Source organism: Nicotiana sylvestris, chromosome 7 (genome assembly GCF_000393655.2).
Source record: "Nicotiana sylvestris chromosome 7, ASM39365v2, whole genome shotgun sequence".
Lineage (NCBI taxonomy): Eukaryota > Viridiplantae > Streptophyta > Magnoliopsida > Solanales > Solanaceae > Nicotiana > Nicotiana sylvestris.
The window spans coordinates 80,200,342-80,223,271 of NC_091063.1; the positions used below are offsets into that span (position 1 = coordinate 80,200,342).

At 39.7% G+C, this 22,930-nt stretch overlaps 2 protein-coding genes across 2 annotated transcripts; both read right to left on the reverse strand.

Annotated features, from left to right (window-relative positions):
- Positions 1 to 1,601: 1,601 nt before the first annotated feature.
- Positions 1,602 to 3,625, reverse strand: LOC138873367 (uncharacterized). The gene is made up of 3 exons (XM_070151833.1): positions 3,452 to 3,625; positions 2,874 to 3,383; positions 1,602 to 1,613 (listed from the first exon to the last, which is right to left on the reverse strand). Exons 1-3 carry the CDS (start codon positions 3,623 to 3,625, stop codon positions 1,602 to 1,604), a joined length of 696 nt encoding a protein of 231 aa, XP_070007934.1.
- Positions 3,626 to 6,451: 2,826 nt separating this feature from the next.
- On the reverse strand, positions 6,452 to 19,531 carry LOC138873368 (uncharacterized). Its single transcript, XM_070151834.1, has 2 exons — positions 19,239 to 19,531; positions 6,452 to 6,554 (listed from the first exon to the last, which is right to left on the reverse strand). The coding sequence occupies exons 1-2, from the start codon at positions 19,529 to 19,531 to the stop codon at positions 6,452 to 6,454; spliced, it is 396 nt and encodes a 131-aa protein (XP_070007935.1).
- Between the last annotated feature and the right edge of the window lie 3,399 nt (positions 19,532 to 22,930).

The window sequence follows — 22,930 nt, forward strand, 5'->3', positions numbered from 1 at the left end:
CACTTTGATGTGCTGGCCAGATCCCGTTTTGTGCAATTGGAAAGCTGGTGGCAAATTTTGAAGTCATTTCTTACTTATTTTGACCAAACAGACTCAAGAAAAGGAAGTAAATAAGACAAAAGGAACAGAGTAAAGGAAAAAGGAAAGAGATGATTCCCAACAAGAAAACTACAAAGTGGAAACCTATTAGATGTGGATACCAACTCTAATGACCATGAAATGCACCTATGGCCTATTCTTTTGAGCAAGTTTGATGTTCAACTCATGTTATACTCCTAAACCGTGAAACTGGGCTTCAATGCTCTGATTATCCAATCTGATTCACAATCCTTATTTGACTTGTAGTTCCCGAAGAGTTTTCACCATCAAGACTCTCTCATTTTGGTCTTTCTCTCAACTTACTGTCGCCTTACAGTGCCCACGAGGGTTTTCACCAGTAAGACTCTCTTATTTTTGATTTCTCTCAGCTCCCATCGCCTTATGGTGCCCGTGAGGGTTTTCACCAATAAGACTCTCTCATTTTTCATTTTTCTTGCTTGGACCAAAGTGTTGCCCCTGATATGAATCACCTCGACTTGCTTGACTTGGCATTTCTCGAAGACTGATCGGAAGGTCTTTCTTTGGACCGTAATGTGGGCTTTTGGATAAGGTTAGAAAGAAAGGGTGTCAAAGGCCCAAAATAATTCAAATAGGTTCAAAATTACAACTTTTGGAATCAGATTTCTTGCAACAACCACAACTTTTGTCCTAGTTTCTTTGCTTGGGGACTTTTGGGATTTTATTTTGATGGGACCGAACCGTGAGGCTGCCTACGTATCCTTAAAAGGAATCAGGTCGAACGTAATTCATGTCATAGGAATTACTCTGTTGTTGTGATTTTGTCTTTCCTTTTTCTTCCTCTTTCTCCTCTTTTCTTTTCTTTCTTCTTTTTCTCTTTTTGTTATTTTGTTGTTTTTTTTCTTTCTTTTTCTTTTTCTTCTCTTTTTCTTTTTTTTCTCCTTTTCTTCTTCTTTTTCTCTCTTTTTCTTCTCTCTTTTTCCTTTACTTATCTTTCACACTTGCGTTTCTGATCTTTGCTGCTGATTCCGAAACAGGGGTATGAAAGAAAATAAATAAGGCTCAAAGAGGTAACGAAGGATAAAGTGTTTAGATAGCAGAATAAAATGCCTTCGTCATTCCAATCTACAAAACGTGCCAAGTGCAAACTACACAATTAAACAAACCAAGGAAAATATTTGTAACATCTTTTGATTGTACCAAATTTGATAACCATATCCACACATTCGCCTTCTGCATCTGTTAACTACAAAGCACCTTTGGACAACACCCTCACTCTCATTACCACGAACGGACTTTGTCAATTTGGGCAAACTTGCCTTTAGCTTCAACCTGATGCGGCATGATGCATTTTGATAAGGTTTCTTTATGTTCTATCTGCTCCAGTTTCACACAATTTGGGCTTGAAATGATCTCACAATGCCTTTACTTATTTCCATCAAATGTCCCCATCATCTTCAAAATTGTTTCATTACTTCCTGACTAAGCTGACTTTTAAAGATTAGGGTGAGAATTATGCTGTGCATGTCATGTCACTAGAACCATCATGAAAAGAACTGTAAAAGGAGAAAAGAACTAAAAAAATGACTAGAAATAGCAGAAAGCAGAGAATTGCATTAGACAAACGGTGAAAGGGTTTGAACAACAAAACAAGCAAAATAAATTGGGGTACAACCCTAAAACAAACCTAGATAACAGTAAATGAGATACTACAACTAAAGGAACTAGACAAAATAAAAGGATAGAAGAGTTTGAGTCACATGACAATATCCGGAGTACAACCCTGAAATAACCCCGACAACAGAAATGACAACAAACTAAACCACCAAAACTCTTCTCCGGCCGACCAAGAAATGGAGCGTCTTTCCAATTACCAAGCACGGTATCTTAGCCACTAAATTCTACATCAACAATACTAGGACCTTCACAAGTCTTCATTACGTTGTTTTTAACAAATTGCTTTTGGGTTCTTTTTGCCGGCTCGTTTTTAAGATCAAACTCTGATAGCGCTGAAAGCTTAGCAGCACATGGACCTTCAAGGCCCCCAGAAGAATTCTCACATTCTCTTTCAAATAAATCATACCCACCATATGCGTCTCATTGTGCACAGGCGATGGACTTTGGTTGGTGTCTACTGCATCTGGATTTTGCAGAACAATGTCGCCTGCATCAATAAGCTTCTGAATCGCATTCTTCAGATTCCAACACTTCTCTATGTCTTGACCCGGGGCATCTGAGCAATATGTGCACGTTTGGGAAAAATCAGTCTTCTTTGGAAGAGGGTTTGACATTTTTATCTGGGTTGGCTTCAACATGTCCAATTTCCTTAGCCTCTAGAACAGACTGGCATATGACTTTCCCAATGGAGTGAAGGTTTTCTTCTTTCGTAACCTCTCATTCTTAAATGCTTGATTGGGCCGGAAACCTGATCTAGGGGGTTTTCGGTAGGCTCGTGGGGGTAGATATGCATTTTGTGGAGCTGGGTACTGGGAAAGTGATGTACGACTTTGGGAATTCTGTGGAGAGAAGTAGTATTGAGAAGGGTCATCTGGTGCACAAGGATATCCACGGGGACGATGTCGGGCCTGGAAGTGTTGAGCAAGAAGGCCCATCGGATCATCTTTTATGTTTCTCTTTCTTCCACCCACGCTTACTGGGATGTTCTGAATGCCTTTCGAACAACTCCTGATTTTGCCTGACTTGATTCCTTCTTCTACTAGCTCCCCCATTTTTAACACATCATTGAAAGGCTTTCCCAAGGCCGGGATCAAATGACTGAAGTAGGTGGGCCCCTGGGCTTGTAGGAAAAACTTAACCATTTCTTCTTCACCAATCGGGGTATTGGCTCGAGCAGCTTGCTCCCTCCATCTGAGCCCAAACTCCATAAAGCTTTCTTCCGGCTTCTGTTCCATTTTAGATAGGGAGGAGAGGTCTGGGGTAATGCCTGATTTGTATTGAAAGTATCGAACAAAATCTTGAGCCATGTCACCAAGTGTAGGCCATTTACTGACATCTTGACGATTATGCCATTCCAAAGCTGCCCCAGTCAAGCTCTCACTGAAATACACCATCAACAAATCATCTTTCTCGCCAACACTTCTCATTTTACTGCAATAATCCCTCAAATGGGCTGCCGGATCTCCACACCTATCATACAAGTTAAATTGTGGCACTTTAAATCCCGCGGGCAGGCGAACGTCAGGGGACACAGACAGTTCTTTGTAAGCCATGCTACCCTGGTCTCCCTTCCTTGCTTGTTCTTCAAGGATTGTCTTATGCCTTTCAGCCTCCTGGGTATCCCATCTTTCCCTTTTCTTCTTGTGAACCTTTCATTTTCAACATGAGACTCATCCCACGGGCCCTGTTTGTATGAGTAAGGAACTTTGTGGGCAACCTCTGAGGGGTAATATCGGGTATCATGAGCTTGGAGATAAGCGGGTGGATCCGGAGAGTATGGAGGATCATCTGGCATTGTGTTTGGAGCTTGGGTTAGGGCGGCATCTAGGAAGCTAGATGGTGGCGGAGGTGGTGCCTTCCCAGTCACCCAAGCCTGATACATGCCTGCCATGTGTTGTCTCAACATCTTTACCTCTTTAACCAACCCGTTGTCCTATCCAACCAACTGCTTTCGGGACTCGGTATCAACCAACTCGGTTCTGTTGTTGTCTGCCATTGCCTTTTGACTTTATGTTGTGGAGAGGAGTTACTACTTCGGGAACCACAAACCAACCACCTTTCTGTACTGAATTGTCAACAACAAACTTGTTAGTGATTAAAGCTTAACATATAGGCAACCGCTCATTTGGGGAATGAATGCACCTAAGCAGTTAACCGTTTCTATTATGTATTTGATCGGTTGCTTGTGTCATCCCGGCTTTCCCTTATTTCCATTTGCAACTACTCTTTTTCTCTCTCCTTTTTCTTTTTTTCTCTTTTTCATTCTTGCCTTCCTTTGCTTGATTTCCCTTTGTTTTATTCTCTCATTTTCCTCTCTTGTTTTGCCATTGTTTCCTTCTCACGGTTTCTTATTTTCTCTCTTTTCCTTTTCTTTTCGCTCTTATTTTTCCTCTTTTTTATTTTCCTCATCTTTTTTATCACTCTTTTTTTTTCTTTCTTTTGGTTATGGTCGAATCCTATGGAGATTGCCTACGTATCATGACCCCGCATGAATCAGACCGAACATAGTTCTTGGGATAAGTGCAGAAAATAAATAACGAAACATTTTTGGGATTTCCAATAAAACAGTTTTGATTACAACCACTCATTCTACCAAATTATGAAATTAACAGACTCGCAAAGGGAAATCAACAGACTTTGACTCAAAACAAGACCAACAGACTCTGACAGAAAGGTGAAAACAACAGACTCAAAAACCAACTAATAGACTCCAATAAAAGAAAATTCATACTCGCAAACAGACTAACAAACTCCAATGAAAATCATGAATACATTATTGCCTCAAATGCTCCTGGGGCCCGCGGGACATCATTCGGTCTCGCCACGAGCCTATATGCAAGATCCCTTTGAAGCCTCTCCAAATCACTTATTATCTGTCAGACAAACGTCATCACTGCCGCGAAGAAAGTGGTGCGAGTCATATCCTCACATGCTTGGCATTTCACAACAATGTAGTCAGCAATGGCTCTTACCCGCTCTCGGATTCTACCCTTTTCCTGAAGCAGACGCCCGACCTGTCGATTCTGAGCTTCTAACACCTGAGTATCACGGAAATGTTAATTTTGCAACTGTTACATTTCTTCCTCCATCTGAGCCATCAAATCATAATAGTGTTCCTTATCAGCTTTGAAATCTTTAGCCTGCTTGACTGTCTCATTCTCGAGAGTAACTATTTTTCTTTTCAGACTAGTGATTGTCCCTTCATACTTTCTTTTCATTTGTTGCACAAACTGTGCCTCTTCCGCCTTCTTTGCCCATTGTGCCCGGACTTTTGCCAGACTGGCCTCAGACTTTTCCAGGTCATCTTGACACTCAAGGGCTTTCTTTTTCAGTCTACTTATAAGCCTTTCATCCGCTCGACTTCTTTCCGGGTTTCTAGCAGCTATTTTCATCTTCCAGATTTGAGCTTTGAGGGTTTTATTTTCCTGAGTTAGTTTTTTTCTTTTCCCCCTCATCTGCGGCGGCTTGCAAACCATTTTCAAACTGAAGGTCCATGACTTGCCTTTCCAGCCTGCTTATGGTGGCTCGACACTCATTTTCTTTGGTCAACCAGTCCCATTGCACCTATGCTTTGTCGGTAAATTGTTGGACATGAGGTTTTTTTGCGGGCCTTTCGGGCTCATGATGAACTCGGGATCTTTTACCATACCAAGTAGTGTAACTGGGCTCCACCTCTCCTCTGGATAAATCTCGTACTTGAGTTCTAAGCTCTAAGAATCTGCATTGATGCCAAATCCCACACACTCTTTCTTCTGGAAAAACGGCTTTTGGTTCCAACTCAATGACCTGCCGACTCAAATCCTCATCGTGTATGATGGTCTGGTATTGGCCTAATTGATGTAGAACTCGGTGCGAAGCATAAGGCTGGACACTCCGAAGACCCATTAACAATAGAAAACATACCTCAACCGACATATAAACTACCTCACTGACCGAGAGCCACCCGAATGTCCATTCGATCTTATTTGCAGTCAAAGATCTCAAATGAGCATGCCATGCTTTCGTACCATCCGGGAACTCATAACCCGCTACTCGTTTTTCATGTTTTTCAATGCACTCGAGGCCAGTCATACCACAATTCAAGTATCCAGGACGGTGGCAAAGGTGTTCCTCCATCCATAATTGTAACAGCATATTGCACCCTTCAAAGAACTTTCCCCCTTCTCGACAAAAGGTCAGAGCTCGGAAAATCTCTGCCAAAATCATCGGCACTATGGTCCTATTTGCCTTTTTCATCATAAAGTCAGTTATCCCCACGAGTCCCAACTCTATGTTCCCATCTTTTCTGGGGAAAATCAAAGTACCCAGGAACGCCATTATAAAAGCTAATCCTCTCCGAGTTTCCCACTTGTCTTGGTTTCCCGTATGAGTAAGACCGGTATCTGGCGTCTCGAATCCACGAGGATGCCCGTAACGTCAGTACAAAAAGTAGAAGGTACAGAATCCTTTGGCCAAATTTCCATCTCGGATGTCCCGACTAATGCTTAACAGGTCCAAAAATTTGTGAGGGGTTACTGTTCTCGGTGCTACCAGGTATTGATTTCTAAGATTCCCTTCGAATCGGCGTATACTGCTATCTCTTCCAGTGTAGGAGTTAACTCGAAATCAGCAAAGTGGAATACATTATGTGCTGGGTCCCAAAATGGTATCAAGACCTCAATTATGTCCTTTCTCAGCTTAACTTTCAAGAGCCCGATAAGACCACCCAACGCTTTTGTCACAACTTTTCTGCTATTGTCCCCCAAATCATGCCACCACATATGTTGCTCCAAGGAATCTCTTCACGGACTGAGAAAGGTTCATTTTGAATTGTGCTCATCCTGCACATTTATTAAGGTGATTTTAATTAAAAGAAAACTATGACTCATTTTGACTCAAGAAAAATGACCATTTTTTTCAAAATTTTCACAAAAATATCCGGCTTTGCCAATACGGCCTTTTAGCACTCCGAAAACGAAGATTTTAAGGCTGTGTTCGCTAACCAGCAAAACTTTGAGAAATGACCAAAGGTAGCTATTCTTGCAAAACGGCCTTCCGGCACCCTTTTGGGGACATTTGGCTATTTTAGACAAGTATGACATCACCTTACTTATTTGCAATAAAAATTAAAATTTTTGTTCTTTTAGGCTATTTTTGCAAAAGGCAAGTTGGACCCGATGGGGGTTGCCTACGTATCTCACACCCTGTGAGAATCAAATTGGCGTAGTTCGGGCAATAAAATAAACAAACTATTTTTCAAAACAAAACATTTTCTTCTTTTTCTTTTGTTTTTCATTTTTCTCAAAAAATTCGGCAGAGTTTCAGTACCATTTGGACATTGGTTTTTCCAAAACAGGTGATTTAACTCACTTAACCCTCACATTGCTATTCTCTTTTTTCCAACTTTCTCCCATTGTTCAAAGCCAGTCAGCATGCAAATCCAAATCAAATAAATGCAAAAGTAGCAAGTAAGATGCATCAGGATGGTCTTTTCATTTTTGGTACACCTGTCCTAGACAGACCCAACCCGTGTGTTGAGTCTCCAAAGTCAAATGCACGTGATGCAAGCAAACGTTCCTACTAGGGATCCGGTATGAGGTCTTGTTATACAAGATTTAAAACCAGGGTTTATTGTTCTAGACCTGGCTTACCCGAGCGGACAACTCGAGCCGGGGGGGGGGAGGCAGCGTACTGGGAATACAGAAGCTTCACCGGCTTTGCAACTTGTCCGAACCTCGTTCTAAAATTTGGGATATGACTCTAACAGAAGAGAAGTCATACGAAGTGCACACTCCTCCATGATTTAGAAGACTCAGAGAGAAGAAGGGTTTCGTAGCAGTTTATATACAGTTCACCGAATAACAAAGCGGTAAAAGCAACACTTAGTACATTAGGCCCAAACATGTAACAAAATCAGATAATTAATAAAGCCAACTATTACAATTCATCTAAGCTCAAATTCTTGAACCCAGAACCAGAGATTCTGGGTTATGGTCCCCAGCAGAGTCGCCAGAGTTGTCACACCTCCTTTATACCTACACCCCGAAAAGGGTAAGAGAGTTTTTTCCAACTTAAAGTGACAATCGAGATGGAATTATTTATTTATTAAATTCAGAGCCGCCACTTAGGATAATTCTATGGTGTCCCAAGTCACCAGTTCAAATCTCGAATCGAGGAAAAGATTGACTCTGTATTACAGTTCGCGAACACAAAAATCCGGGTAAGGAATTCTGTTAACCCGGGAGAAGGTGTTAGGCATTCCCGAGTCCGGTGGTTCTAGCACGGTCGTTCAACTATTATTATTGGCTTATTTATCTAATTTTAAGACACTTTTAAACCTATGTGCATTTTTAACTTTAAAGCCGCTTTTATTCATTTGTAAGAAGATTCCAGCGTTATACAAAATATGCCTTTGGATCATGCCACATGAAATGCACCCACGGTCCGCGACATATTTTATTTAATGTTGTTAGGATTTGGATTTGGGTCACATGAAATGCACACCCGAGTTTAGGAAGGTAAATGTTCAAAATAGCGCGCCTAAAGCAACTACGGATCTTCAAGTTTGCGAGGGCCATGGAAATTCAACTAAATGGCGCGCCTCGATTTCTAAGGATTAAAAGTTAATTAAGCAAGGGCCGTGAATTTTAAGATTTTTATTTGGCACGGCGCACCTCATTCCCAATTTTTAAAGGAAATTCAAAACTAAGCTTTTGAGGGTCATAAGTTATATATTTGGCTAATATGGCACACCCCAAAAAAAAACTAAAGGAGTTCAGAATATCTTCTACGCTAAAGTTCAAACCAAATTCGCTACCAATAGGCGTCTTATTAACAAAGCAATTACCTAAAGAGACATTACCTTCTCAATAACAAAACAAACGAGGGAACTAGACCAACATGCCCAAATGATACAAAGTACATAATTCCAATTTTGCAAGTCTCTTCAGATTTAAGCCCAAGATGACCCCAAAAATTTCAGGAGCCTGAGGTTAGCAAGTAGGGACTCGACTTCGAATCCCTACAGCACCCAAGCTGCATCTGAAAAATCGCAGGGTGCCGCTGTGAACCCAAATGACTACCAACAGAAAACACCAAGGTATAAGCAATCGATTTTTAAATCAGGTTTCTTACTATTCAACAGACAATTTCATGAGATTTTTTAACAGTGACATAGTTTCAAAAACAATGGAGAATTCAATTTTGAGAGCTGTACAACATGCAACTTTAAATTTCAAGACTTCCAGTTAACTTGACGTAATGACATGGGAATTTAAACTTCAACTGGGTATCATATTAACAGAACCTGTAAGATTGACATCGGATAGCCATGACCTTAAAGCAACCAAGTCTAATCATAGAACATTCAAACAACATCAGACAATCCAATATTGTCCTAAGTGTTACTGCAAATATGCCCAAAACAATTCCTTCACCTAAACCAAATTCGAACAAACTTGATAATTGAAAAGAAGGAACAGATCACTTTAAAACTTCAGCCTCACCCTATCCATGATCAATGTGCTAGTCAAAACAGTTCAAGAGCTAAATATTATGGCCATTATGAGATTGAAAGAAGAAGGAATGAGATTCGAACTACAAATAACATCAGCTTTTCATATTTCTAAATCCCAAACTTTAGATTACACTTAAGTGATATCCATAGTGCTGAAAATACCTAGAATAAAGAGAAACAAAAGATGTGCAGAGTTAGTAGACAGCAACAACAGAAAAGCAATGGAACAATCTTGGAATCAACCAATTAAGCCTTGAGGAACCAGCTGAAACATCAAATAAGCAGTAACCCAAACTAGCAGTTCCAACTAGACCTTTGAATCCCCAAAATTAAACTATTTTTTCAATCCAAGTACAGAATTTTGAGGTTTTCAGAAGTTCAGACTAATGAAGAGGATCAAACAAGCAAAACTGAGCGAGATTTGAGCAATTTTCCCCAAAGAAATGCAAGAAAGTCAATGTGGTTTAAAGAGTTTTTTTTAGTTGTTTCAGTTTTTGCCCAACTTTATCTCCTCCCCTCTCCAAAATTTGCCTTGAACAACAAGGTAGAGTGCCTTTATAGGCAAGGAAGTAGGGCAGCACTTAGGAATTAGTTTTGCACTTAGAACCTTTTGAAATTTTGGTTTTTGCTTAGAAATCCTTAGTGTAAAATTCAGAACTTTCATTAAGTCCCCACCCCAGCTTCCAAGAAGCTTTCTAATTCAGTTATTCAGAGATTCCCTAAGCAGACTACCCAAATTACCCTTTTACTTTCTGAAAATTACTTCAAGAACCAAAACCAAAATGGGTCAAAGTTGACCCTACGACCCAGTGCAATTTGGACGGGCTGCTCTTTGCCAATTGAATCAGAGACAGCCCAAATTACGAATAATATGCTTAGTTAAAAATTTGCTAACTCTGAAATGGTCTTAAAAGGTCAAACAACCTAGCCTAAAACGACCCATTAACTAATTGACTAAACCAATGAATCTGAATTAAACTAATTAACAAACCGAGAACAAATTAAAATACTAACCTAAAATTGTCATGCATAGGAAAGCAATCCGGGAAAACAAAACAAATAATAGAGGGGTCGAGAAAAATGAGAAGAAGTAGAAAAATAGAAAATGAAAAAAATGACAGCTAGATAAAACCGCAAAGAAAAAGAAAATACCTACTGAGACTCGAGCACATGAGGAAAGGAGTCTGAATCTTCAACTTCTCGGATTTTCTAGCCAACTATGATATTAATCACGTGTTCTTAATAAGAACACACAAATAATATCAAAATAAACCCAAATCTTCAAACAATCTCGACTCAGGAGCTTTTGGGAATTAGGGTTCATCCCTTCGATCTAAAATTCGAGGGATTATGGAGTGATTCGAGGGAAGTGGAGTTGATGTTCGGCATGAGGGGAGGGAAGGGGTCCTAGGGTGTTACTTTGGTAGTGTTTGGAACCGGCGCCGCCGGTGGATGGTGGTGGGAAAAGGGGCGGCTACTAGGGTTTATGCTTAATCTCTTAAGGTGAGATGAGATGAGAGAGACGAATCTGGGGGGGGGGTAGGGATTCCGACAATTTTATACTAAGTAACCCCCACTTCCGAACCGTTGGTTTAAGCGAGTTTAACGGCTCAGATCACCTGCTTGCTGAAACGGGGTCGTTTGGATAAGTGGGGGGACCGAGTAATTTGGGAGTGGGTTTTGGGTCGGGTTTGGTTGGTTTGGACGGGTATTCAATTAGGCTGGTAGAAAAATCAATTTATTTTGGCCTAAAATTCTATCTCTTCAATTCCCTTTCCTCTTTCCAAATTAATCCTTTTTATTTCAAACTCTTTTTTAATTAATTTTCAAATAAAACTCAAATAAAACCCAAACTAAATCCTAAATCAAATCAATCCTAACACATTAAATTAATTAATTCTAATTAAAACTAAATCGAAGAAAAAACTACCAAAATTCAAAATTAAAATGAAAAGTGCAAATTAAACTATTTTTCGTGACTTTTCCCATTTTTATAAAACAACTAATTTGTTAATTAATCCTAAAATGTGAAATTAAATCCTAAATGCAAATGCAACATATTTTTTGTATTTTTTATTAATTAAATGAAATAAACATGCACAGACAAATGCAAACAACTGACAGAAAATGCTACAAAAATCTACGAAATTGCAAATAATGGGAAAAATTATTTTATTTTGAATTTGTGGGAGTAATTCATATAGGGGAAAAATTACGTGCTTTCAACAATAATTCAAGAACATTCGTAGTTGCTTCAGGTGCGATTAATAAATAAATCATCGTGACTATGGGTACGGTTCCCGTGGCCTGGTCACGATACGTAAAGCCCAATTCTAGTGTGTGTTTCATGTGACTCGACCATAACTTCGAACAATAATAACAAATTAAATAGGTTGTAAATCATGGATGCGTTTCAAGTGATACGATTGGCAATGTGTACAAAAATAATAAGTGTGCGACATCGCGACTTATTTAAATAAGTTCCATGAATATTAAAAGCGGTCAAAAAGTTTAAAAATGTACAATAGATTATAAACATGTAATAAATCAGATATTTAGGCCAATTCCTAATAATTGAGCGATCGTGCTAAAACCACGAAACTCGGAGTGCCTCACGCATTCTCCCGAGTTAACAAAATTCCTTATTGGGTTTTCTAGTTTTTGCAGACTTTAAATAGAGTCAAATTTCCTCGATTTGGGATTTAAATAAACCGGTGACTTGGGACACCATAAATTATTTAAAGTGGTGACTCTAAATCAATAGATAATCCCATTTCGAATAATATCACTTTTATCGCGCTCCCTTTTCTCCCTCCGCGGAGAGAGGTCTGGGTTTCGACATTACATGGGGGGTAGTAACTCACTTACTTTTGGGAATTGGGTATTTGAAGAGTCGCCACCTAATAGATTAAGGTGCGTTAGGGAACCTAGAGCGATTAATTCTTGGACTGGTTTGCATTACCAGAGATTTAGGGTAAGGGCTCGAAAAAACCTTGAGGGGAAGGTGTTAGGCACCCCTCTCGGTCCACAACTGTGGGTCCCGACCGAACTTATAATTATGAATTAGTCCTTTAACGAATAAGTACTTGAAACAAATAATTGCAGATAAAGCACGTTGTACATTATATGACTCAAATAATAAGACAAAGGATTTGAACAAGTGGTGTACATATAAAACAAAGTTTTAAACAAAAGGAATTTGGGAAAGGAGGGGTCCTATGTTGGTTATCCTACAGGATTACCCCACACAATGTCTGGTAAATACTCCTCAATGAGGGGGCTACACGTGACATTAGCGCGTAGTCATCATATCCCATATTTACCCTTTCCACCCCTTAGCGATTAATAAAGCGAGTGCTGGTTAGCGATCTCTATTGCGTGTTGTTACCCGTCCCTTCTTAATGGTCCTGGAGGAAATTAGGACCTCTACCTATAGGCAGTTCTAGATAGACCCCTATGGTTTAAAGGAGAAAATACTAAGTCAACAAGCAAGAACACTTAGGACTCTTAGCGAAGAAAAGCAAAAGGAGCAAATAAGAGGCTCAGTTTTACCTCCACAGATAAGACATGTAACAACACGACTCAAACACAAGTGAGGGTAATATTATTAAAAAGGATCCTAAGGCATGATGTCTAAGTGAATATCAAAACATAGAAGATAGGCAATTCATGTTATAAACTCAGAAGCAATGGCCTATCAGTTTGCCTACTGATTTTAAGCCTGTTAAATCTGAACAGATTTAAGCAGCAAAAAGAGTTTTAGAGTTGCAGAATTTAAATCGGCCTATAGGCTTACCTAAACGTAGAACAGTGATGTCCTAAGAGCATGATAACTACGTTGATATAGTAAAGTAGTGAACAGTTTTTAAAACGGACTCTTGAGTTCCTATAGGCATGCTATCTAGTGACAGTGAAGGTAGTATCTGTAAGAATTCATTTAAGGAGAACAAACCATTGATTAGGCCAGTTTCGACACTAACATGAATTGGCCTGGCTTATTGTTTTTTATTCAATAGGCATAATTTCTAATTTTTTAATTCCTATAGGCAGGGTATCTAATTGTTAAGAATTGATGTTAAAACTTATAGGCATGATATCTAATGAAAACAAATGTAAATACCCGTTGTAACAAAAACTGAACATGATCACATTCTATAAGTATGGTATCTACTTATGAAGTTGATTTTCAAACCTATAGACATGATTTCTATTATTGGAACCGCTTAAACTCTATAGGCATGATTTTTAGCATGGTAAGGAAAACACATCAAGTATAAAATCCTATAGGCATGGTTTCTACCCATATTACCCCACAAATATGTAACTACCCATCCCCTTCCATTAATCACCCCAATATTCGTTTACAAATAATTATTACAAACCAGATGAACGAATTACATAAATAGATAAAAAAAACGTTAACTCTAGGGAGCCTGACATAGGCCCAAATGATTTTTCCAAGCCTCCAATAGCCTCAAATGTCAAATTCTATAGACAATAGCAGTGTCTAGGTGCGTCAGAGTTCCCTAAGGATATCAAGGATCCTGGGTAGTGCTCACACCTAGACCTTCCATAACAGCGATTGAGTAAGTGCAGTGTGGAAGGGCCAACCTCAGTGTGCCAGAGTTCAGAGGGATCTTAGAAGGATCCCAAGGCAGTACACACACTGGAGGGGGCAGAACCTAGGGACTTAGGAGTAAAGTGAGTGTGTTTGACATTGTTTTGAAAAGGTTTTAGCAGGAAAACAGTGTGAAAAGAGACTTAGTTGAAATAATTTTGTAAACAAGAGAGTTGTTTAGTAAAACAACTTTTGAAAATAGTTGTGTAATTAAACAAATAGCAGCTCAGTCAAACAAGTTCAGCAACACTCAAAAAATAGTCCTTCACATAGGGGAATGGGAATTGGAGACACATATAGCACATAGTATACATGAGCATAGCAGTTCTTGCGGGGTTTGTGGGATTAGGGGATAGCTATTGGTACCAACATAGTAGGAATTTCAGAAAAAATCATAGAATCAACCATTTAAAGTGTCAAATCAGTTTGCATATCGAAACTGGATAACAAGTAGACAAGCATTCCAAACAGGGTAGAGTCAGATTGAGACAGACTACTAGGGGGGTCGAACATGTTCTGAAAGGCCCTAAGAGGGTTAGACCAGCATGCTAGATAAAACAGTAATGTAAACATGTCAATAACATGTCGAACAACAGAACCATAGATAGAAACAAATTAGAAACATGATAAACTGAAGCAGTAAAAGAAACATATTGGTTTTGGGAGTTGAATTGAAATCAGAACATACCAGTAGACAGATAGTGAACACAAAGTGAGGAACATGAGAGCACAATAGTTAGCCTTGGCTTGTAGCCGGCTAACTCAGAATAATAGCAAGTAACCAAAGAGAGAGTAGAAAATTTTTGAGTGTGAGAGAGTTTTGAACTAATGTGTTTGTGTGTTTGTGTTAATGAGAGAGTATGTATATATAGTAGTTCAAAACTATGTAAAATAAGGCAAGAATCACAATTGCATAGTAATTATGGAACTCAGAACCAATTAGAACAAAATCAGCACAAGTACTCCCTTAATTTAAGGGAATTAGTTCAAACGGTAAGAATAAGTAACAAATAAGGAAAGAAATCAATGTGTAGACAAGGAAATAATTCAAACATAGTAGGCATAGAGTAAATAATTAGGGCTAGGATTAGAAAAACTCTAATTAAGGAGACAGTCAGTAAGTGTCACGTACCAATGCAGCCAAGGTAAGGGAATCAATAAAATTGAGTAGAAAGGTAGGGATCGAAAGTTTAAAGGAAAGTGTTCAAATTAGACCAAGAAATAGGGAATTCAGAATCAATCAAAGAGAAAGTCATGAGTCAGTGTTTAGCATATAAATAAAGTAAGACCTGGATAGTCAAGAGTTGACATACAACTCTAGCAAGCAAGAGAGTTAAACAATACTGATTCAATGAGGAAAAGGCAAGTCTTGAAAAGTCAAGATAAACACAAGCATACAAAATCAATGTAAATTTAGGCTAAGAAACTCAGTGGAAACATATCAAGGCAAGATAGTCACGAGAAATCATAGAAACTCAAAAACAAGAATCAGTTAGTCATGCTGATATACAGAACCAAACGAAGAACCCTAAAAAATTAGGGCTTTTAACATAGACGAGTTAAAGATGTAGTAAACTCATAGAATCAGTCAAGATATGTGAGAAATAGAAGTTTAATCACAAAGAATCAGTTAAACAAGGTTTTAAAAAGAAGTTCCGAAAACCCTAGTTTTAAAAGAAAATGAAAAACACTTGAAATCATATGATTCTTGTAAAGAACCTCAAGAACAGTGTAAAACATTCAAGAAACAAACTCAAATCATCCTAGATCCGTACAGATCTAGGAGGTGTAGAAAAGAAATTAGGGTTTCGAAAGAACCCATATAGAGATGAAGAAACCTGTCCAGAAACTCAAAGATCGTAGAAAATATAGAATGATTTTGCTTGAAATTACACTGGAATAGCCATGAATAGGTAGGAGATGAACCCTAAACACAAGTCGGCATGGCCCTAGGCCCTTGAAGACCTTAGGGAAGGCAAGCATGGCATGAGAGAAGTCATTGGAGGCTTAAAAGACGATGAGAGATCACCGGAGATGGCCGAATATGAGAGGTTGGCAGTTGAAGATTAGGGTTAGGTTGAGAGTGTTTTGAGTGCAGAGAGGATTTTAGGGCGGCGGATGTGGAGAAATGGTTAGGGTTAGGGGGTCATTTGGAATAAAAAAAGAAAGAACAAACGGGGGCCGTTGATTTTTTAGATCAACAACCAGGATCTGATGGGTTTTGGGTCGGGTAGGATTGTTTGGGGCCTAGGTCGGGTAATTTAATTAAGAATTGGGCTGGATATTGGGTTGAAATTAGTCTAAAATTGAAATATAATTTGGCTAAGTTTTAAATAGCTAATTTAACCCTATATAATTTATAATAAATAATAAATAATTTCTAAAAAATAATTTCGTATACTAAAATGATTTAAAAATAGATATTTAACATTTTAAAAATATAGAGCATCATTTATGCATATAAATGTAATTATGCGTTAATTGAGTTAGTATTGCAAATATATGCAAATTAGTTTAAAACCTGTAAATGCAACTATAAAAAATGCACTAAAAATACTTAAGCACTATTTTGGCATAAATATAGGATTTATATGTCTAAATTACCACAATAATAATTTGTAGAATAATTATTGGAAATGTTATAAGTAAAAAGGGAAGAATTAAATTATTTAAAGCCTTTAAATTATAGAAAAATTATAAAAGCCCTGTGCATGCTTATATATGCATATATATATGCTATTTTTGAAAGTATATATGTCTATAGAAATATATATGGGAAAAATTGGGTATAAACAACTGCCCCTCTTTACCCAGGAATGATGAAAGAGTTTTTAGGTAAAGAAATGATGGCCAATTTTGACCAGGCAGGAGGTTTTGAAAGACAGAGGCCGGACTCCAGTCTTCGAGTTGCCTACATATCCCTGCTTTTACAAGAATCAGGCCGTGTGTAGTTCTGGATTCATCTGTGGAATATGCCGATAAAATTGTTGCAAGAATGGACACGCGATGCGGAAGCGCTATGGTGGGCGGCTAAGACTCAGGACAGTTGAAGGAACTGGAGAGAGATCGCTTCTACTAGGATAGCGGTTGCTTATTGGTTACCTGCAGATAAAAGATGTTACAAACATGTATTTGCGAAAATTTAAACATGATGCAGATTCCCTTTGGACCATGAAGGTTGTCTCTAGACAGTTAAAGATGACGTCCTTGGACCATGACGTCCTGGGCATTGAATTGTTTAGTGAGGGATCCACAATCCATGAAATGATGTTCTCAGGCCATGAAAATGGTGCCTCCAAACCATGACACCTTTGAATAATGATATGCAAATTTTAGAGATCTTCAGGCGATGCACGGAAGACACTCTTCCGGCTATGAGGATGATGCCTTTAGACTATGACACCTCCGGATAGATTGGCGATATTTCAGCCCATTATATGCAATAGTATAATGTTAACAAGACAAGGATTAGTCTTGTGAAATGGAGGGTAGAGCTTAGCCCTATTGAAAAACAAATAGATAGTAAAATAGAGCAATATTTGTGCAAAAAGGGACAGTTCTTAGTCCCATGCGAATGTGGAGGCAAGGATTAGCCTCAGCAGGTATGGAGGAAAGGATCAGGCTCATGCAAATTGGGAGGCAGGGGTTAGCCTCATGTAGGTATGGAGGCAAGGATAAGCCTCATGCAAATTGGGAGGCAGGGATCAGCCTCATGCAAGTATGGAGGCAAGGATTAGACTCATGCAAATTGGGAGGCAAGGATTAGACTCATGCAAGTATGGAGGCAAGGATTAGCCTCATGCAGATATAGAGGCAGAGATTAACCTCATGCCAATTTGGAGGCAGGGATTAACCTCATGCAGATATGGAGGCAGGGATTAGCCTCATGCAGATATGGAGGCAGGGATTAGCCTCATGTAAATTGGGAGGCAGGGATTAACCTCATGTAGGTATGGAGGCAAGGATTAGTCTCATACAAATATTGAGGCAATGATTAGCCTCATGCATGTACGGAGGCAAGGATTAGCCTCATGCAAATAGGGAGGCATGGATTAGCCTTATGCAGAGAGAGAATAGTAGGTAAGAGTAGCATATGTCTTAGCTGGAGATGTATATTCATTGCCTGATGGCCTGATTGATAGTAATCTTGTTGCGTGCCTATATTTGTGGATGTTATCGTTACGTCAGATGTGCCTGCGTTCAAAGAAAAATTGTAATTTCTGTGAGGGGGAGGTTGGTTCGTGCTTCACCTGCTGTCCCTACTAGGCTCCATTCTGAAAGCCCTTCCGAGTTCCCATAGGTAACACATGACTGTTATGGAAATAGAGTTTTCAAAAAATATGTAATTGTTGATAAAAATAGCGTTATTTAGAAATATATTGATACGTTAAGTAATTTTGATGAACTAGTGACTGTGATACATTTCAGAGGCATTGTAGCTTTCTCATGTTAGAATTTTGAGGGTCCTCCTCAAAATTCTGCCCCAGTTTAGTAGATTATACTTCGGCTATTTGCGGATAATAGGCCTGCTGAATCTTCTCAAAATTCTGCCCCAGTTTCTTAACTGACTTTCTGGCATGCATTGGCGTTGGCTAGACTTGCTCTGGAATTTTAAGGGCCCTCTTCAAAATTCTATCCCAGTTTCTGAACTTGGGGGAAATGAAAATTTTATTATGATATGACCGAACCCATAAGGCTGCCTACTTATTCCCTCTTAAACGGGAATCAGGTCAAGTGTAGTTCAATTACATCAGAAGAGAAATGTAAAATGATCTAGGCATAGTATCTCGTGACTACGTTTGAATTGATTGGTTTTGGCCAGATTTCTCCACCATTTCTGCGAGTATGAGTGCTCCTCCTGACAGTACCCTATGAACCATGTACGGACCTTGCCAGTTGGGAGAGAATTTCCCTTTGGTTTCATCTTGATGTGGGATGATTTTCTTCAATACCAGCTGCCCTGGTGCGAACTGTCTTGGTTTTACCCTTTTGTTGAAAGCTCTAGACATTCTATTCTGATAAAGTTGGCCGTGACACACTGCGTTCATCCTATTTCCATCGATGAGGGCCAATTATTCATAGAGGCTCCTTATCCAATCCGCATCACTGAGTTCAGCTTCCTGTATGACTCTCAAAGAAGGAATCTCTACTTTGGCTGGGATGACAGCCCCAGTACCATAAACCAGCATGTATGGAGTTGCCCCGGTTGATGTGCGAACCATGGTGCGGTATCCTAATAAAGCGAAAGGTAACTTCTCATGCCATTGTTTGTGGTTCTCTACCATTTTCCTTAGTATCTTCTTGATGTTTTTGTTGGCGGCCTCTACAGCTCCGTTCATCTGAGATCTGTAGGCTGTGGAATTCTTGTGCTTGATTTTAAAAGTTTCACACATAGCTTTCATCGGATCACTGTTGAGATTGGCGGCATTATCAGTAACAATGGACTCGAGAACTTCAAATCGGCAAACAATATGATCCTTGATAAAATCCGTGATGACTTTCTTGGTCACAGCTCTGTAAGATGCAGCCTCTACCCATTTTGTGAAGGAATCAATGGCTACGAGAATGAACCTGTGTCCGTTCGAAGCTGTGGGCTCAATCAGACCAATAACATCCATTCCCCAGGTAGCGAATTGCCAAGGTGATCTTGTTGCATTGAGCTCATTTGGCGGCACTTTTATCATATCGGCATGCACTTGGCATTGAATGCACTTGCAGACATACTAGATGCAATCTGTTTCCATGGTCATCCAAAAGTAACCGGCCCTAAGTATCTTCTTAGCCAAGACGAAACCATTCATATGCAGGCCACAGGTCCTGGCATGTACATCCTTAAGTAGCATAGAAGCTTCCTTTGCGTCGACACATCTTAGTAAACCCAAATCAGGAGTTCTTCTGTATAAGTTCCCTCTGCTGTGGAAGAAGTGATTGGACAATCTCCGGAGTGTGCGTTTCTGAATGTGAATTGCATGCTCCGGGTATTCTCCTTTCAATAAGTACTCCTTGATGTCATGGAACTAAGGATTTCCATCCGTTTCTTATGCAACATGAGCACAATATGCTGGCTGATTATGGATCCTCACCAGAATGGGATCAGTGTAATTCTTATCTGGATGTTGTATCATAGATGACAAAGTGGCCAATGCATCGGCAAACTCATTCTGGATTTTGGGCACATGCCGGAATTCTATCTTCGTAAACCTCTTTCTCAATTCCTGCACATGGTGCATATATGGCAATATCTTGGAATTCTTGGTATCCCACTCTCCTTGTACCTGGTGCACGAGCAAATCTGAATTGCCGATCACCAATAACTCTTGAATATTCATGTCAACTGTTATGTTGAGTCCAAGAATGCAGGCTTAAAGAATGCAGGCTTTATACTCTGCCATGTTGTTGGTGCAGGGAAATCTGAGTTTAGCAGACACCAGATAATGCTGAACCATTTTTGATACCAAAACTGCTCCAATGCCTACTCCTTTGAAATTTACAGCTCCATCGAAGAACATCCTCCAACCGTCATATGCTTCGGTAATGTCTTCCCTTACGAACGACACTTCTTCATCAGGAAAATATGTTTTCAAAGGCTTGTATGCTCCTCCTACCGGATTTTCATCAAGATGATCTACCAATACTTGTCCCTTGATCGCCTTTTGAGTTACATAAACGATATTGAACTCAATTAATAGTATCTGCCATTTAGCCAACTTCCCAGTCGGCATGGTTTTCTGGAATATATACTTCAGAGGCTCCATCCTAGATATGAGATATATAGTGTAGGCACAGAAGTAATGCCTCAATTTCTAAGTTGTCCAAGTCAAAGCACAGCAAGTGCGTTCAAGTAGAGAATACTGTGCTTCGTAAGGTGTAAACTTCTCACTCAAGTAATATATGGAATGCTCCTTTCTTCCTGTATCGTCATGTTGTCCCAAAACACATTCGAAGGCTTCTTCTAATACAAATAGATAGAGTAGCAAAGGCCGTCCCGGCTCTGGCGGGACCAGTACTGGAGGTGTAGTTAGGTACTCCTTGATCTAGTCAAAGGCTTTCTGACAATCCTCAGTCCAGCTTGTTTCGGCATATTTTCTTAGCATATTGAAGATGGGTTCACATATGACTGTGGACTGTGCTATGAAGCGGCTGATGTAGTTGAGACGTCCTAGAAAGCTCATCACGTTCTTTTTGCTCTTAGGCTGTGGTAACTCCTAAATAGCCTTGACTTTAGATGGATCCAACTCGATCCCTCGATGACTGATCATGAATCCTAATAACTTTCCTGTGAGAACCCCGAATGCACACTTTGCGGGGTTCAGTTTCAAATTGTACCTCCTTGGCCTGTCAAAGAACTTTCTCAGGTCCGCTATGTGATTTGTGGACCTCTTGGATTTGATAATGACATCGTCCACATACACTTCTATTTCTTTGTGTATCATATTATGGAAGATAGTTGTCATGGCTCTCACATAAGTGGCCCCAGCATTCTTCAGACCTAATGGCATCATCTTGTAACAGTATACACCCTACGGTATGATGAAAGCTGTCTTCTCGGTATCTTCTTCATCCATCCAAATCTGGTGATAACCCTCAAAGCAATCTACAAAGGATTGTAATTCATGCTGGCGCAATTATCGATCAGGATGTGTATATTTGGGAGTGGGAAGTCATCCTTGGGACTTGTTCTGTTTAAATCACGATACTCAACACATACTTTGACTTTTCCATCCTTCTTCGGAACTAGCACGATGTTAGCTAACTAGGTTGTGTACTCAACCACCCTAAGAACTTTGGCCTTGATCTGCTTGGTAATTTCCTCCTTGATTTTCAGGCTCATGTCTGGTTTGAACTTTCTGAGTTTCTGTTTTACTGGCGGATACATGGGATTGGTAGGCAGCTTGTGAGCCACTATGGATGTGCTCAAACTGGTCATGTCATCATACGACCATGCAGAAATATCCTCGTATTCTTTTAGGAAGCGAATGTATTCTTCCTTCTCGGTTTATGACAAGTGGATGTTGATGCGAGTCTCCTTGACGGTTTCGACGTCTCCCAAATTTACTGTGTCGGTCTCGTCCAAATTGGACTTGGGCTTGTTCTCAAAATTTTCAACCTCCCTGACAATTTCCTTAGGTATCTCATCTTCTTCCTCTGAATCACTATTCTTATGTTGCGTTGCCTCATTACATGTCACAATCACTGGTTTATCAGGAAAAGTAATAATAACGATGTAGAAAGGAAAAATGTAAAGATAGTAGTTAATAATAAAGAGCAAATGCATTTGATTAAAACTGAAAAATCATCCAGACAAAGTACGGCTCGATGAATCGAGCATTTAATTTGAAACAAGTAAAGCTTAAAACAAAATTACAGGAAATCTTAAATACCTAGAATGGCGATAGAAGTAAATTCTGCCAAGCTACCCAGGGACTCGACGGGCTCGGGATGGTGTGACGGTCCAGTTTTTGAGAACAGCTCCCTTATTCACGGTCTAAATAGTGAGGCCTTCTTCCTCCTCCTCCTCAATTATGGCATTGCAATCCATGTCTTCATCCTCCAAGAATAAATTCTTCAACCCAGCTAGTGCTTCTTCTTCTACGGTCCCCCATATCGTATCAGCCTAGTGAAAAGCTTGTTCCAAACGTGGCACTGGCTGCTCAAGAGGGTAATATGGTCCACGCCATCGAGGCGACCAATCCATGTACTCTTTCCATGTGTACTGGTATCCGAGCCCAAAGGTGGTACCATGATTTTTCAGTTGTAATGGTTTAGTGATACCTTGAAGGTTCTTTCCCAACCCTTTGCCAGGTTCATATCCAAACCATACTAGTATGCTTTCTATTTTGTTACTCCACCACTTATCCTTCTCGACGACATTGACCCATTCAATGTGATGATAGGTTTCCCCTCCTAGCCTTTTTCTATGTCCAATGGCTAGGATGGTTTGACAAGTGTAGATGGGGTTATTTCCATCTCCGTGAATGATTACCTCCTGGCGGTTCCATTCAAACTTCACGGCATGATGTAGTGTGGAAGGCACGGCTACAACGACATGGATCCACGGCTGGCGCAACATAAGGTTATATGAG